This window comes from Sinohyriopsis cumingii, chromosome 15, assembly GCF_028554795.1.
Source record: "Sinohyriopsis cumingii isolate HCF-2022 chromosome 15, ASM2855479v2, whole genome shotgun sequence".
Classification (NCBI taxonomy): Eukaryota; Metazoa; Mollusca; class Bivalvia; order Unionida; family Unionidae; genus Sinohyriopsis; species Sinohyriopsis cumingii.
In genome coordinates, this window is record NC_142975.1 from 73,620,432 (window position 1) to 73,637,118 (window position 16,687).

The 16,687-nt window shown below is 36.9% G+C and overlaps 1 protein-coding gene across 1 annotated transcript in view; it reads left to right on the top strand.

The window, feature by feature from the left end:
- Positions 1-16,687, top strand: part of LOC149782072 (neprilysin-like) — a 66,998-nt gene that overhangs the window by 7,699 nt on the left and 42,612 nt on the right. The window contains exons 2-4 of the mRNA XM_089935058.1: positions 6,892-7,031; positions 11,935-11,973; positions 15,844-16,005. Of these exons, the coding sequence (XP_089791184.1) occupies positions 6,892-7,031; positions 11,935-11,973; positions 15,844-16,005 (341 nt within the window). The remainder of the gene's footprint in view (positions 1-6,891; positions 7,032-11,934; positions 11,974-15,843; positions 16,006-16,687) is intronic.

Here is a 16,687-nt window from a genome sequence, read left to right on the forward strand (position 1 = left end):
CCAAATTCCGATGTTATCTCCACGCAGACCAGCCCGGAGGACATGTCTTTATTTCAAGAGTAACAAAATAGGTTCAAACACTCGAACCCATTAGTTTGTTTATTATCATGATTTACTACGGTCAATCAAAGATGTCTTAGTTGTACCTTAACCTGAGTAAAATTCTTCGTTAAGAAAAGTGTTGACGGGTGGGGGTTTTTTTGTTTTTTTTCTAAATGTAGCATTGCACATGTTTTATTAGAGTACTTACGTTGTCGAAGTTTTCAAGCTCTTTAATTTCTGAGAAAAGTAAATAGTGTATTTAGTCTGCAATCTCACGACGCCTATATGGAAGTGATCGGTTTTGAAAAGTGCCGGGACTTAACGAAGTTTGTCTTAAACCTACGATTCTAGTAGGGCCACCCATTGATTCAAGGGATGTAACTGATCACCTGGACATAGGACACAATTAATTTTACTATATGTTCTCTACATTTGTTTCTCAGTACTGACCTTTCCACTGTGTGACAATCAATACAAATCATATGCTAATCTAAAATACCTTCAAAGATGACTTCACGGTGAAGTTCTCGTCAAAGGTTGACCTGCTCTTTTTTTTAGATGCTGAACTGTCAACAAAGCAGCATGTAAACAGAACAGAGATTTCACTTCCGGATCATCACCAAGACCCTATTACTCACTGTGCACTGTCGCCGAAATACACACAGACAACAACACACTGAGCTCATATTATCAAGAATAAACAGTATTTTTTCAAACCAAAAATGCCTAAATAAAACTCTTCTATCACCACCAAAATGAGAGAGGAAAAAATGTTCTAAAAATAGACTAGAACTACATTCATGTGAACTGGAAGTATTAATTGTGAACCGATTCCACCTGTTAACTCAAGGGATGGAACTGGCCATATATTCATTCAAGGGATGTAACTGGCCACGATACCTCGTTCTAACTCTTACTAACTATCAACGGTAAATTTAGTCAATTTGGTTGTTGTTGTTGTGGGGTTTAACGCCATTTTTCAGCACACGCCAGTATTAATGGTGGAGGAAGAACCCGTGAAGAACCACCGACCCACGAGAAGCTACTGGCAAGCTTTCTCACATACCCATACTGGCTGAATCTCAGACTCGAACCGCCGCAGACAGAGGTGAGATGGCAGTGATCCGTAACGGAAAGCGCTTTAGACCACTCGGCCACTCGGGGCCCCTTGGTTGTAGTAGATTATACGGGAGAAACTGATTTATAATGCAGTTATGTTCTACATTTAACATTCTTAATTTTCATTTCTCGAGAATTGATTTGCTTAGAAACATATGAGACCACGTTCGGTCACTTCACTTGATTCCTACAGATGCGCCACCATCCACCCATCCTCCATGTTAAACAAAGAAAGAAAAATGTCTTTACGATTACATACTTTTATTGCTATAATACTTTCTCAGGATAGTATTTTTTCAAACTTTAATTAATTCTAGTATTAATTTAATATTTGTATTTGAAAACAAAAATACGGAATTAAAAGGAGTAAAATAGTTTTTAAAAATCGCATTTGTACATAAAATGTAGTTTAACTAAGTATTTCGAACCAAATCTCTCGCATACATGAAACATTATGCACCTGCTTTTTCTTTCTTTCTGTGTTTTTCTTTATTCTTTTGTTCATATATATTTGGTGTTATACAGAGGGACCTTTGTATATTTTGCGTCTAATGTTTATTTTGATTGTCACTTTTGCAGTTCTGATACCTCGAATAATGCTACTACAGCAACTACTACTACAGCTACTACTACTACTACTACTACTACTACTACTACTAATAATAATAATAATAATGATAATAATAATAATAATAATAATTGGCCTAAACCTCCACCTCCTCCTCCTTCTCCTCCTCCTCCACCTCATCATCCTCATCATCATCACAATAATTAATCTCATTCTTAGATTTTTCATTTTATAAACTATTTTCATATCCTAATAAATATGTTACTTGAAATGCTTGTTTTCTTGTTTGGTATTAAATTTTCCTATTAAATATTTAATACAAAATTTCTTGATCAAAAGAAGAAGACCTGGTACAATATAAAGTTAATACAAAAACTGTAACTTTCCAGGGGATATGGTAAAGCCATTGTTCGGGAGAGAGGACAAAGGCAAAATCAAAGAGACCTCGATAATATTCAATGAATTTTCAAATATCCAAGGTGAGGGCGGCAGCCGTCCACCCATCCCTTATGGCAACCCTATATCTAAGTCAAATGAAAGACGCATATTATAAAAATCCGGTGTCAATTTCATAAAGCAGTTAGCCAAAATTAAATGTTAACACAGGTGAAGGGAATGAAAGAAAGAAAAGAAAATATCGCTTTATTGATGAAAGTAATAATTAATTGTATTTTTTTAAAATTCATTTAAAAAATTTCAGATTAAACTACTGCCATCTTAAAAAAAGAAGCTATAATAACTATATCTAAATCAATTAGCGATAGGATTTAAGATAAACTGAATGGGTAGGATTGGCTTTTCTCGTGGCATCACAACCTGAAGATAACTGTGCAATGAAATTAACGGTGTTTACAAAACATCTATGCAATGAAATTGTATGTGTTTTTCGGTATTCAATTTAGCTTTGTTACAAGTGTCGGGATTCGATTAATCTTCATAAGTTTGCTAGTTTTAGCAGTACTTTTAGTATTTTATGGCATATATCATTGCAAGGAAATGAAGATTACATCAGATTTACAGTCAGTCTTGAAGAAAGAAATACCAGCTTGTATTTACCGTTTATATGTTACGACACATCCAGATGATGCACGTAAAACAAGGACCGGAGGTTGAATTGCCATGGAACTGGAGGCTATTAAGAATTTCCAGGGGAGATGATGTCAGAAAGCATGTTTAAAGCCGAGCACTACAGTGTTTTGTATTATTTTAAAAATAAAGAATTTGCAATAATTCTTGCATCAAATCCGACAAACTTGTCTATGGGGCAGTTGTAGCTGGTGGCTGCGAGAAACTTAGGATAATATAAATTGAAAAAGGTGAGAAAAAATAATTTTGGAAATAAAATGGAGCTCTACATTTCATGTACTATAACATGGAGCTTCACGTTACATGTACTATTACATGGAGCTTCACGTTGCATGTACCATTACATGGAGCTTCACATTACACGTACTATTACATGGAGCTTCACATTACATGTACTATTACATGGAGCTTCACATTACATGTGCACGGAGCTTCACATAACATGTACACGGAGCTTCACATTACATGTACTATTACATGGAGCTTCACGTTGCATGTATAGAGCTTCCATAAAGTACAAATTCAAAATGTTTCCTCTAAATGAAGCATTTACAAATACAACATAGATGGGTTGTTGTTTAACTGTTAAATGCCACCTGCTCTCAGTAATGCAATGTAAATTTGTACGTTACTTTTACTTTTTAAAGACATTTCCATGGAACAGGACCTTAGAGTATCTCAATATTATCAAAACAATCACAAAACGCATGGTACCACCAAAAAGGCGTGATGTTATGAACTTTAGGCACATATATACGGAATACGTACATTAAAACAAAGAGTAGAGACTATTCGCGCTTTACGGGGATACGAATGTTTCTTTAACTCCCCTACGGGTCAAGTGCTGCAATGTTATTCAACAATAATTCTGAATATAGTTTAAAAAACACTTTGATTAAAGATACAAATGAAAAAGGATTAGGTTTGGATGTAATAACAGAAGGATTTAAAGCAGTTTTTACTGGTTAATACTAATAATGATACTATAAATAATGTTTGGATGTAGATATTTACAGAAATGATACAAACAGAACCAATAAACATAATTGATGAAGTAAGCCAAACGAAAAAATGCGCCGTCAATAGTCTTGTCGACAACTATCCATTTTTTCTTATCCGGGACATAGTATTTGGTTGAAGTGAGGATTACTTAAAATAGTTAATGTTGTTTTATTTTTCTTGTTGTCTAAAGCATTATTCCAAAATTGTGCTGTGCTATATGTACTTTTTACATTTGAAGCTTTTAAAAGAAGTTTGAGAAAGCTAATTCATGACTGGAGAAAGTGAGTCTGGTAACATATATAGTTCTGTTGCGAATGTCAAGGAATTGTCGCATAAATTCACTTTCCTTTAAGCCGCTGAATTAGTGTGTTCGCAGTCTGCGAATTCATTTATACACGTTTTGGATTTCCTAGCTTCTGCAGTCCCTCCCCCCCCCCCCGTATATTTTATTTTTGGGTGATACATCAGAACTCTTCATAATAGTATTTTGGTCTTAAAATGTGTCAAAGGTCTCTTGAACCATTGCGAGAACGTGCGTTTGTTTATATATTATATTTTACTTCTTCATACTTGTCTTTTATTTCTCTTACATTCTTTGTCAACTTAATGCAAAGAAGTGCGAACACACGTATCTCTGCTATTTTTCCTTTCTTTTTTATCCAACCAAGCGGCTCTAGTCTTTTATGTTAATTGGCAGGCCGCCGATCTTGGCATATAATTTCTATGTATCTCAAAGACATTTTAGAGCAAGGGATCACCTTGCCCACATCCCCGAACATACCGAAACAATTGTGAAATTCAATTGCTAACAGTAACACATGATTTAATATTCTTTCAAAATAAATTTCTTTTTTTCAACATTGAGCCAAACTTTGTTTTTTGAAAATAAAGAACTTATATATATATATATCATCATTGGCGACTCAGTCTCGAAAGACCATGCGACTAGCGCCCTTGGGGTGTTGTCTGTCTCTGTTGGCAACGTCTGCTGTGGCTGTGCAGGCCTATACGTGAGTGACAGTCCCTACCGCAGTTGGTGCAGGCATACTGGGAAGTCTGTATTACTGAGGTTGCTGCCGCGTTCTTCTTTCTCTTACGTTTCTCTGCCGCCAACTGGCCTCTCCTCGCATCAGCGACTGATATGCCACTGTTTACCGTCAGTCTCCAGGTGTCTCGGTCCTCGGCCAGCTCTTCCCAGCCATCGGGTGAAACGTTGCATGCCTTCATGTCCCTCTTGCATACATCCTTGAAACGGAGTGAGGGGCGTACGACTCTTCTCATGCCAGTGGCCAGTTGTCCATATAGTATGTCCTTTGGCAGCCTTCCATCTTCCATGCGTCGGACGTGTCCTAGCCATCGAAGGCGGCGTTTGCTCAGCAGGGAGTACATGCTGGGGTACTTGCACGCTGCAGGATCTCGCTGTGTGGAACAAGGTCTTGCCAGCTGATTTTCAGGATGCGTTTTAGGCACCGTATATGGAAGGCGCTGAGCCGGCGTTCTTGCCTCATGTAGGTACTCCAGGTCTCACTTCCATATAGAAGGGTGCTGAGAACGCAGGGCTGGTAGACTCGGACCTTGGTGTGCTCTGTCAGCGCGTTGTTTTCCCACACCCTCTTCGTTAATCGAGCCATGATGGTGTTTGCCTTTCCAAGCCTTCTGTCCATCTCCATATCAATCGAGAGAGTGTTGCTGATGGTTGACCCTAGGTAGGTAAAGTTGTTGACTGCTTCCAGGGTGACACCGTTGATTTTGTTGGAAGGGGCAATGGTGGTATCTTGCACGCTGACATTTGTTTTTTCCAAGCTGATGGTGAGACCAAACTGCATGCAGGCATCAGCAAAACGGCCTCCCAGTCTCTGGAGGGCTTCCTGATGAGCACAGCTCTCACTTTGGTCTTTGAGCGCAGTCGTGCCAGGTTGAACAGCCTCCCGTCGGACCTGGTGTGTAGATATATGCCATCTGTGGACGTATCGAAGGCGTAGGACAGGAGCAGGGAGAAGAAGATCCCAAAAAGTGTTGGTGCCAGCACGCAGATCTGCTTCACGCCGCTCTTAATTGGAAAGGAGGTTGAGGAGGATCCATCATACAGGATTGTTCCCTTCATATCTGCATGGAAAGAGATTATCATGCTGAGGAGTTTTGGGGGGCAACCGATTTTACTCAGAAGTTCAAAAAGGCCCTTCCTGCTGACCAAGTCAAAGGCTTTGGTGAGGTCGATGAACACCATGTAGAGTGGTTGACCTTGCTCTCTGCTCTTCTCTTGGAGTTGTTGTAGGGAGAAGATCAAGTCTGTCGTCGACCTGCCTGCTCTGAAGCCGCACTGTGATTCCGGGTACACACGGTCCGCCAGCAACTGCAGCCTGTTGAGTATGATGCGGGCGTACACTTTACCAACGATATATATATATTTCGATGAAACCAATCATAATACAAGGAGTATACAAGATGTATCCTTCTCTTCTGCATATCGCATTACATGGTAAATAATATCGACCAATGAAACCCGTTTAGTATGGGTGCATCAGTTATATAAACAATCAGCTTAATCCTGTTCGCAGTTTATAAGATTATAAACAGTATATAATAATAAGTCTCTGAATCTTTGGTGATAGTTGAATTAAAAGAAATGCAAATTTCAAATCCCGTACATGTATATAAGTTTTTATAGCATTTTTAAATGCTATGATTGAAACACATTGAGCATAGCTGTGTAATTAAATAGAAGATGTAATGCATATAATAGGAGTTTCCGGCAAAGAAATCATTCGGCGTTCTCTGAATTTATCCACTATATCGTTAAAAAAACAACTTCGCGACCTTTGCAATTTTGCGAATTATTTCAAAATGAAGCATAAATGGCGTTTGAATGGAAAATGCATGTGGTAATTATGTTTCAAGTTAAAATTTTCCTTCCAAAAACCGTTCCAGGATTTAATTTCTTACTGAAATTAAGTTGTGTGGATCATTAGCGACCAATCACCGTCCTCAGACTAAAAACTTTTGACTTCAGGCTGTTAATACTAGAAAGGGATAACTGTTGGAGTATTACACGGTACTCTCATCTTTTTTTCCAGCTTTTCAAAAGGAGGGAAATGGTCCGGCCGAACAAGCTTGGAGAGAGTGCTGATAGTCCTTGGGGTCCTTCTTGTTCTGGGACTTGCCGCCTTGGCAATAGCTCTGGGTTGTGTAGTGGCTATCAAAAAGGATAGTGATGGTATGTTATTACTTGCACGAGTTTTATTTCTTTCTAGTATGCATATTTCTACACCGTGACTCAATGTAAGTAGGTAGTATCGAACATATTAAATCAACCGATGCCACGTCATGTCAGTGACATAATGTAATTTGGAAAGAGACCCTAATTGACCTCCTGACCTAGCTTCCGGTCATAAAGGATACTGTTTTTTTTTTTCTTTTTCGTTGCAGCAGTTTTATAAAATAATGATAAATTGCGGAAGAATGGAGATAATGCTATGATAAATATACAAATAAAACTAATTAACAATTTTAGCTCAACTAGCCGTAAAATCAATGAGCTTATGATATGGAAATGTGTTCGTCGTCCGTTTGTCCGGCACCATTTGCTAGCTACCACTCGATATGACAGGTTGTGGGTCCGATTTTGATGCAACTTGGAACAAAAGGTATATGGTTATGTCGTCAAGATTTGAAACGAGGCCGAATATTAGGAGGATCTGTTCATACTAATGTGGTTATCTTGCATCTGACTGGCTGAGCTTGTTACCCCGATGGAGGCCATATTCTGATCCGATTCAAATCAAACTTGTAATTTATATGCAAGATCAATACTGAGCGAGATCCACGAATACAAATGAGTTTACATCGTAATTGATTGGTTAAGCTTCTTACGACTAGGGAGCTTATATTTATGATCATATTTCGAAGAAGAAAATAAAAACTGAAATATATACTAATATGAATCAAATCACATATAAGTTTGTTATATGTATGGTTTCACGCTCAGTGCCTGTATCATATTCTAGCAGATTCTAACTGTTAGTAGTGACAGCAGAACATTATCCCCAGCATTCTGGATATTTGATGAGAGAGACTGTCAACAGGTTAGGTGCTGTTGTTTATCTTGCCATTTCTAACTGAGCCTCGATAAGACAGCACAACTGTTAATTTAATTACGATTACACTTACTAAAACAAGAGCAGAGTGGTAGAGCAGACACTTTTTAGTTGGGCTTGGTACTGTAACCAACACTGGTTTTCTAGTTTAAGTGAAGATTTTAGCGTTACTTTACATAAAGTTGTAGGACCCTTACTTGCTGTTTGTGTGTCCTTTTGAACCTGAATGCTATAAAGTTCAATAATAAACGAGATACGCGCATAATAATGAGGTGATTTTGCAACTGATTTGTTAACCGTGTTACCACTTCGAAACCATACTTCTGACCAGATTTAGGTCCTAAAATCTTCTGCTATAGGTTTATATGACCCTGATGAGTTTCGATAACGAGTGAGATCCATACGTATTATAAGATGATTTTATATATGTTTCGTTAAACTTTTTATCTTTCTGGATACCGTATTTCTGATTGGTTAAACTTGGTATTCCTCTAGAGCTTGTATTTCTGATTGGTTAAACTTGTTACCTCTCTATAGAATGCATTTCTGATTGAGTAAATTTGTTACCCATTCTAAAGAGTGTATTTTTGATTGGTCAAACTTGTTACCCCTCTAGAGACTGTGTTTCTGATCAGAGTTTTATATACTTGGTAAATAGACTTAAATTATCCAAATGTGCAAACAGTTTTATTAAGAGTAAGATACGTGCGTGAAATTCAGCGCAGTTAGAAATAGTTATCAAATTGTATCTAATTTAAACAAATGAGTAAAATATTCTCTTTCTAATTAAGATAAAACAAGTGAAAAGACTGATGTTATAGACTATTGAAAATAACAAGTATATGGTTACATAGGTCTTCCCCGTGAAACAAAATTACGAAATCCAGAAAAAAATAAAGTTTAGAATACAAGATACGTAAATTTCATATGAAGAATTTATTTCACAAATTACCCAAATATTAAACCTTTGGCAATAAAATGAAATCTTTGTAACTTATAAGTCAAGAAAAGTGTCCTATAAAATGTCGTTATAGGTAATGTACAATTGCAGACTAGCATAAAATATGTGCAATGTTGAAATAAAGGATTATGATTTCTGTATAGAATTAAAGATTTCTTTTGAAAGTAGGTGTGCTTTGGTCTAATAATGATATTTATCCATTGGAAATATATCTATTGAAATAAAATAATTTAAGTTTATACAACAATTTATTTGCAGAGAATTATTTCTAAACACTTTAAATGTTGTTAAATATTCGGAAGCAAGTTTGAATTGGATATGATTGTTGAAACGGAGTTTGACAGTCGCGCAAATTGGCATATTAAAATTCCTAAAACATTTGTAACTTGTATGTTAGCACATATACTTTGCCTTATTTTGTGGCATTTAATATTACCAATACCATGCCTCAAAAACTATTTGGAATTTACAGGTTTGAGTTATATATCCTTCTGAATAAAAAGATAACAACGTATGCCTTTCTTCATAGACACATCTCTATTTAATAACCATTAGTAAAGAAACATGTCACCTTTATAAAAAAAAAGCGCACGTGAATTATGATTAATTTCCTGTGAAAAACCCGTGACTCCATAAACTACAATTCAATTTTCGCATATAAATTTAACTTATTAAGATCCCGGATGACTTGGATTTTAACTCGAGACTAAGCATTATTCATTATGCATTTACTTTGGAATTTTGATTTATTAGACTAACATTAAAGGGATATAATAAGCGTAACAGGAAAAGATATTAGGAAAGAAAACACAATCATTGAAACAAAAATGCTATTTGAACGAGTACCAATATTCATGTATTTGTCATATCTTCTAGCTGAGCGAGAGCAAGACGTTTTAAGGTCTTCTACTACTGTGTCCGTAAACTTTAAAAATTACTAATATTACTATCTTCCTCAGTATAATTGCATTGTATATTTCAAAATATGTCAAAATAATAGTGAGAACAATATTTCCAGTTAGTATTCATCTAATGCTGGATTCGTGTTTACACTATGCGGTAAATATGCGTTATCATCTATTACATATATGTGCTCTCGACCGTTATTCTCTTACGGTAATCAAATCTATCGGAAACATAACGGAAACTGTAGTACAGTTTTATCAAATTTGTACCATAGTCACTTTTAAAAACAATGAAACAAACATGATCTGTTTTTCCACTTATGATATGCGGATCAACAGAGCCATTTCAACTCGCAAATCATTGTTTGCATTTGTCGTGTCGCCAATAAATTTAATAAGCATGTGTGGTGCTTTCATATGACACGTGTGGGTGCTCTGAGAGATTTGCCATATATAAAGATTTGTTCTGTTCTTTTCTGTTCTATAAAGTTTGCGGATAGTTTCAATAGGTTATGGTCGAAGAATACTGCATAAGCCTGCTTAGAGAAATGCAAGCCAGGCGAGAGATGTCACATCCACTCTGGCTTTTTATTATGGAAAGCAATGCTTGTAAGGATATGAATAAGTCATTTAGGTTAATTTCAAGTACAAATGAAATCCTTTAAACCAGGGATGGGCAAACTACGGTCCGCGGGCCGCATGCGGCCCGCCAAGGGCTTTCATGCGGCCGGCCAAGGGTTTTCATGCGGCCTAGGAACAAGTCATCATTCGCACTGACTCTGTTTATGTTACTTTGTTTATCAAATAAATGTGCTTCTTTTGAAGTTTAAGTTTAAGTTTTCAAATATTAACAACATATTAACAACTGAAAATTAATTAGATGTTATTTAGAAAAACCTTTTGTTTTTACTATTTCAAATATTAATTATTTTACTTAATGAACTATGCGGCCCGCGACAAGGTGTAAATTTGTGTATGCGGCACATGCACTGGAAAGTTTGCCCACCTCATGCGGCCTAGGAACAAGTCATCATTCGCACTGACTCTGTTTATGTTACTTTGTTTATCAAATAAATGTGCTTCTTTTGAAGTTTAAGTTTTCAAATATTAACAATATATTAACAACTGAAAATTAATTAGATGTTATGTAGAAAAACCTTTTGTTTTTGCTATTTCAAATATTAATTATTTTACTTAATGAACTATGCGGCCCGCGACAAGGTGTAAATTTGTGTATGCGGCACATGCACTGGAAAGTTTGCCCACCTCTGCTTTAAACTGATCTGACATTACACCCAGTTCCTGTTTGACGATGTTTAGTTCCTTCGATCAAGGTTTATTTGGAATATTTTACTGTGACCTGGATGAGCAGACGAACAATATTTACCATATGCATCATTAAAGTTCACCTTTATTATAACAAATTGGCATGCTTCTCAATTCTGGCTTATCAAACTTCTGTTGCAGACGTATATAAACACGTAAACATAATTGGGAGTTTATTTGAAACCCAAGTTTATAATTTACCTCAAGTACTAATAATATATCTGTGAAAGGTAGTCATTAAACAAACCTGTACGTTTTCAGGTCTAACTCAGAGTGCTTGAATACTGGGCGTGAATGCTCACCTAATCGCATTTTCCTCAGTGTTTTTTGATCGGTTTAGATTCGGTCAGATTATCAACGGTTTTCCTTTGGCACTGGTCAGGGGCGGATTTTGACTTTGGGATGGCCCGGGGTACATCATATATAGATCAACAAACACAACCCGAAAGCTTCCCTTAAACTGTTTATTAAATGTACATGTGTTTTTGTACATGTTTTGGGTCGTTTTAGCCGTCAGTCAGCTAACAAATGGGTCTCCTTTGCCACTGTTCAAGGGCGGATTCAGGCTTTGGAGGTGCCCGGGTCATTTAATAATAATAATTTATAATATTTCAAATCAATTTGAGGGAAGAATTCCCTCACTCTGTGACACATTATGTAACATTGTGTAGTAGTCTCCTGATTTGTATCCATCCTAATGGTTATAGATCATGTGACATGGAGCTGTAAAGTAGGGTTATTAACAAATTGGAAAGGGGTCTTTTTCTTAGCATCAATTACTTTGTTTGATTTTCTTATACTTTCAACCACTTGTTTCCTTTCTTGTTACAGTTACGGAAATTTGTAACTCACAGGAGTGTGCGCAAGCCGGTAAGGTTAAAGAAAAATGTATAGATGCTCTCTCTCTCTCTCTCTCTCTCTCTCAAATATTTATCTTTTGCGATACCATGCACTTTTAGAAATGTCTGGCAACATGTTCAAGCCATGATTTGATCACAGAGACTGTAAGACAAACTAATCAGAGCAAAGATCGTCGATACAAGACTGTATGTGTACACTCGAATTGAAATGGTCATAGAGGAAATTCATTTTATCTCTATCATGCCAGGATGTAATAAGTGATGAAAACAACATTTCAAGGATGTGTAGTATATATGTTATGCCAAAGATGTGCTTCTTTAATAACCTGCAACAATCCAGTCACAATACTTAATCTCTCTGATTATTATTCATTTTTCAGCAGAGCAAAGATTATAATCTAGTATATTTTTAAAACATGTGTATACTATTTGATAATTATATATAGCAAACAGATGCATGTATCTATCTATCAATCTACCTGTGTATATATATATATATATATATATATATATATATATATATATATATATATATATATATATATATATATATATATATATATATATATATATATATATATATATGTATGTATGTATGTGTGTGTGGGTGTGTGTGTGTGTGTGATTTGGATTTTTAATGTAGCTTTAACAATTTGTCAGTCATATCGCTACGATGTCTGCAGTGTGACAGTTTATAGTGATGTCTAGTACCGGGGCATCATGCCTCAGACATGTAGCATGATGTCCCATCCAGTCACATTATCCTGACACCAGGCCAACCAGTCCCAACACTAACCGCTAAATGCTGAGCGCCAAGAGAGGCAGCTGTTAGTACCATTTTTGTAAGTTTTTAGGTATGACTCGGCCGGGGATCGAACCCATGACGCTCTAACCACTAGGCCCATGTATCTATATATCGATGTGGATCTAATTAAAACTCGTATTTGTCTTTCTCTCTCTCTCTCTCTCTCTCTCTCTCTCTCTCTCTCTCTCTCAACCAACACACTCTCTTTTACACATTTCTGTATGTATTTGTTGAACTGTGTTCGAGTATGTCACTACGTACATATATATTGTTGGGCAAGACTTTAAAAGTGAGATATTGGATGTTTGCACATGTTTTAAAAGGTTAAACGATGTTTTATGTAAAATATTGTTTATCACTATAATAATGAAAGGCAAAGTTAGCAGAACATTTCCCAATCAATTCAACTTGGCCAAGAGCATATATTTAAAACAGGGAAGTAGTAACAGAAAAATAGATAAAGTTAACTGTACTTATGCTTTTTCCATATACAAGTTGACAGTAGAGGAAACAGCTTGTAATATATGTTATGGCCATGTGAAGTCGGTTTGTTAGGAAATAATAATATGAAGTGGACCATGCAACATATAATGCATTTTTTCTTTTATGGCTAGGCTTTGAGTTACTGGAGAAATAATTCTGATAATATACTGGAGTGAAATACCAGATATAGTTTTTTTCACTGAAGCGTCTTTAACAATGTGACTAATAAATACAATCTAGTTTTAGACTGCGTGATCTGAGGGTACGTTTGGTGGCCTCGCATTCAGAGGCATCAAATTCCCATACAACAATGTCTGTAGACTTTTTCTGCATTTTTTTTTTTCATGTGCTGTTTTACTTTATTCTGGAAAGTATAATTATGTTACTATTCAGATTTCTGTGCGAATGCACACAGAAGAGCAAGACATAAACGGTTTGCAGCTGACAGTAAGAAATATTATTCGTTAATCCTCCCGTTCGTTTGTACTCCCCTACCGATTTAAAAAATCGAAAACCATCAACGATATAAAAAAAATGCACAAAACTTAGTGATTTCACTCATCAAGTTATAATTTCTAAAACTGCTTGTGGCCGGGGGGTGGGGGGGTGCTTAACACGTCATACTGTTTTCGTTTCAAACGAAACGGGAACTTGTGTAATAACATGGCCGCTTTATTTGTGTGAGCAAGTATATTTCGTTCAGAAACCAAATGCAATGTAGTCCGCTGTCTTCGATAAGATCCAAATAAATCCCTAAATGTTGAAGTTACATCCCTTTGAACACACGTATACAAGAGTTACATCCCTTTGAACATACATACATACATACATACAGACAGACAGACAGACAGACAGACATACATACATACATACATACATACATACATACTATTTCTATTTGATCAACAGATATTATAAATGTTGAATGCAGACGTATATTTTTATTTTTGTAGAAACCGTAAACGGACAGTGAGTGTCCTGCCTGGGTGTTTACACCAATTAATGCCGTATGCTTTGAAGTCTAATAATATAATTTGAAAAGACTTTGCTGGAGGCTTTACATTGCTGCCATCCATATTTGCCTTTGAGACAATATTCTATATTTTTCAAGTTCGACAGCTTTCAAAACAAACCAGTATCGAAGTTTCATGGCATTAGAATGATTCATTATTTTGTATTTATATGTGAGAAAATTATTTTTAATTTCCAAGGGGAGCTCAAAATTTACTGGTCCATCTTCCTTTGTTTCTGGTCACTTTCTGAAAGTCGTTAACGTCTTTCGATTTTCAAGACTACGTTTATTCAAAGAGGTCTTTTAAATAGTTGTACACGTAAAATGTTGGTCGAAAAACACAAATGTGAAACAAGCAACCAAATAATGTGTGGTTCATATTTTTCAAAGCTTGATTTAGCAGACCTGTTTTGTTTATTTCTAATTTTTCAAAAGGGCTCACGCTTGAAAACAAACACTGAACACTATGATTGGATGAGAACATGTCTCAGCCATTTCCGGCAGTCGAGAAATAACCACTGAAGTAATTGTAGGAATACACATCAATTTGAAGGGTTTGTTGATTCGTCTCAGGTGGAGTACACCACATATTTTAGGGTCCCCGAGTGGCCGAATGGTCTAAAGCGCTCACTGTTACGGATCACTGCCATCTCAACTCTGCGTGGGTTCGATTCTCAGGCTCGTCTAACGTTGGTTCGTGAGATAGCTTGCCAATAGCTTCTCGTGGGTCGGTGGGTCTTCCCGGCAGTGCCGAATTTCCAAATAGGCAGAGTAGGCACCGGTTTAGGGGCCCCGCTACAACAGATCAAAATAATATTCATAAAACGTATTACGAGACAATTTGCGGGGGGGGTGGGTGGGCAAGATTTTGACTGCCCAAGTGCCTGAGGTCCTCTACAGGGTATGATCCTGCACTGCTTCCCGGGGTTTTCCAGGGTTCTTCCTCCACCATTTTTTTGTGTGCTGAAAAATGTCATTAAACACTACAACAACAACCACATATTTTACGACAGCAAAGTCCGACTTTGTTCTGATTGTAAATTTGTCTCCTTCCGCTGCCACATTATGTCATGTGAACAAGGGTAGCTCAGCATACAGTTCTCAGTGAATTATATCAGGAGTTTCTTTCTCGACTTAATTTCAAAAGACCCATAATGTTCCAACTGTGGAATAATTATGTTGTCGTTTTGGGTTTAAAAACATTTCTCAGGACATGATAAGCTAGTGTACTTGGTGGACGAAGAACCCGGGAAAACCAGGTAAGAACCACTGACCCACGGGAAGGTACTTGCACATTAGCCGCACCCGAGACTAGAACCGACACTGATAGATTTGAGATGAGATGGCAATGTTCAATAAAGGCGGGCGCTTTAGGCCACTCGGCCACCTGGTGTTCCAAAATGTTTAGCACATATAAAACTGTATACCTATGGGCTATTTCAGATTAATTTGACAGGAGGAAACAAAAATCATTTAGCTTCGTACTTTAGGCTATTGATTTGTGAACATCATTCTTTATAAATTTGAATACCATCCGTATTTGATCTGCAGTATATATGCAATGGACCTCATTATTTCAGCTGCACGGATGTTGAGTTCTCTTGATATGTCAGTGAAACCCTGTGAGAATTTCTACGACTTCGCATGCGGGACGTGGAGGAAAAGGCATGTCATACCAGAAGATCGGTCCGGTATTAATGTCTTTGGAATTCTTCGTGATGAGGTTGAAGTTATTATGAAACGTAAGTAGTATTACCCAGGGGGTGGGGGTGGGGCGGGGTAAGTTTCAGGAAAAGTAAAGGACACGTAGTGGCATGCTGCTTTTTATTTTGCTGCTGAACGCTAACATGCACATTCTCTCTCTCTCTCTCTTTTACTGGTACTCCATTCATCAGACTTTACTGGTCCTCCATTCATCAGGCTTTACTGGTACTCCATACAGCAGAATTGATTGGTTCTCCATTCATTAGGCTTTACTGGTCCTCCATTCATCAGGCTTTACTGGTCTTCCATTCACCAGGCTTTAATGTCCTCCATTCAACATAGTTTATTGGTCCTCTATTCATCAGGCTTTACTTGTCCTCCATTAACCAGACTGTACTGGTCCTCTATTCATCAGTCTTTAATGGTCCTCCATTCAACATAATTTATTGGTCCTCAATTCATCAGATTGTATTGGTCCTCTATTTATCAGGCTTTACGGGTCCTCCATTCATCAGATTGTACTGGTCTTCCATTCATCAGGCTTTACTGGTCCTCCATTCGGCAGAATTTATTGGTCCTCCATTCATCAGGCTTTACTGGTCCACCATTCGGCAGAATTTATTAATCCTCCATTAGTCAGACTTTACTGGTCCTCCATTCATAAGATTTTATTGGTCCTCCATTCACCAGGCTTTACTGGTCCTCCATTCCTCAGGCTTT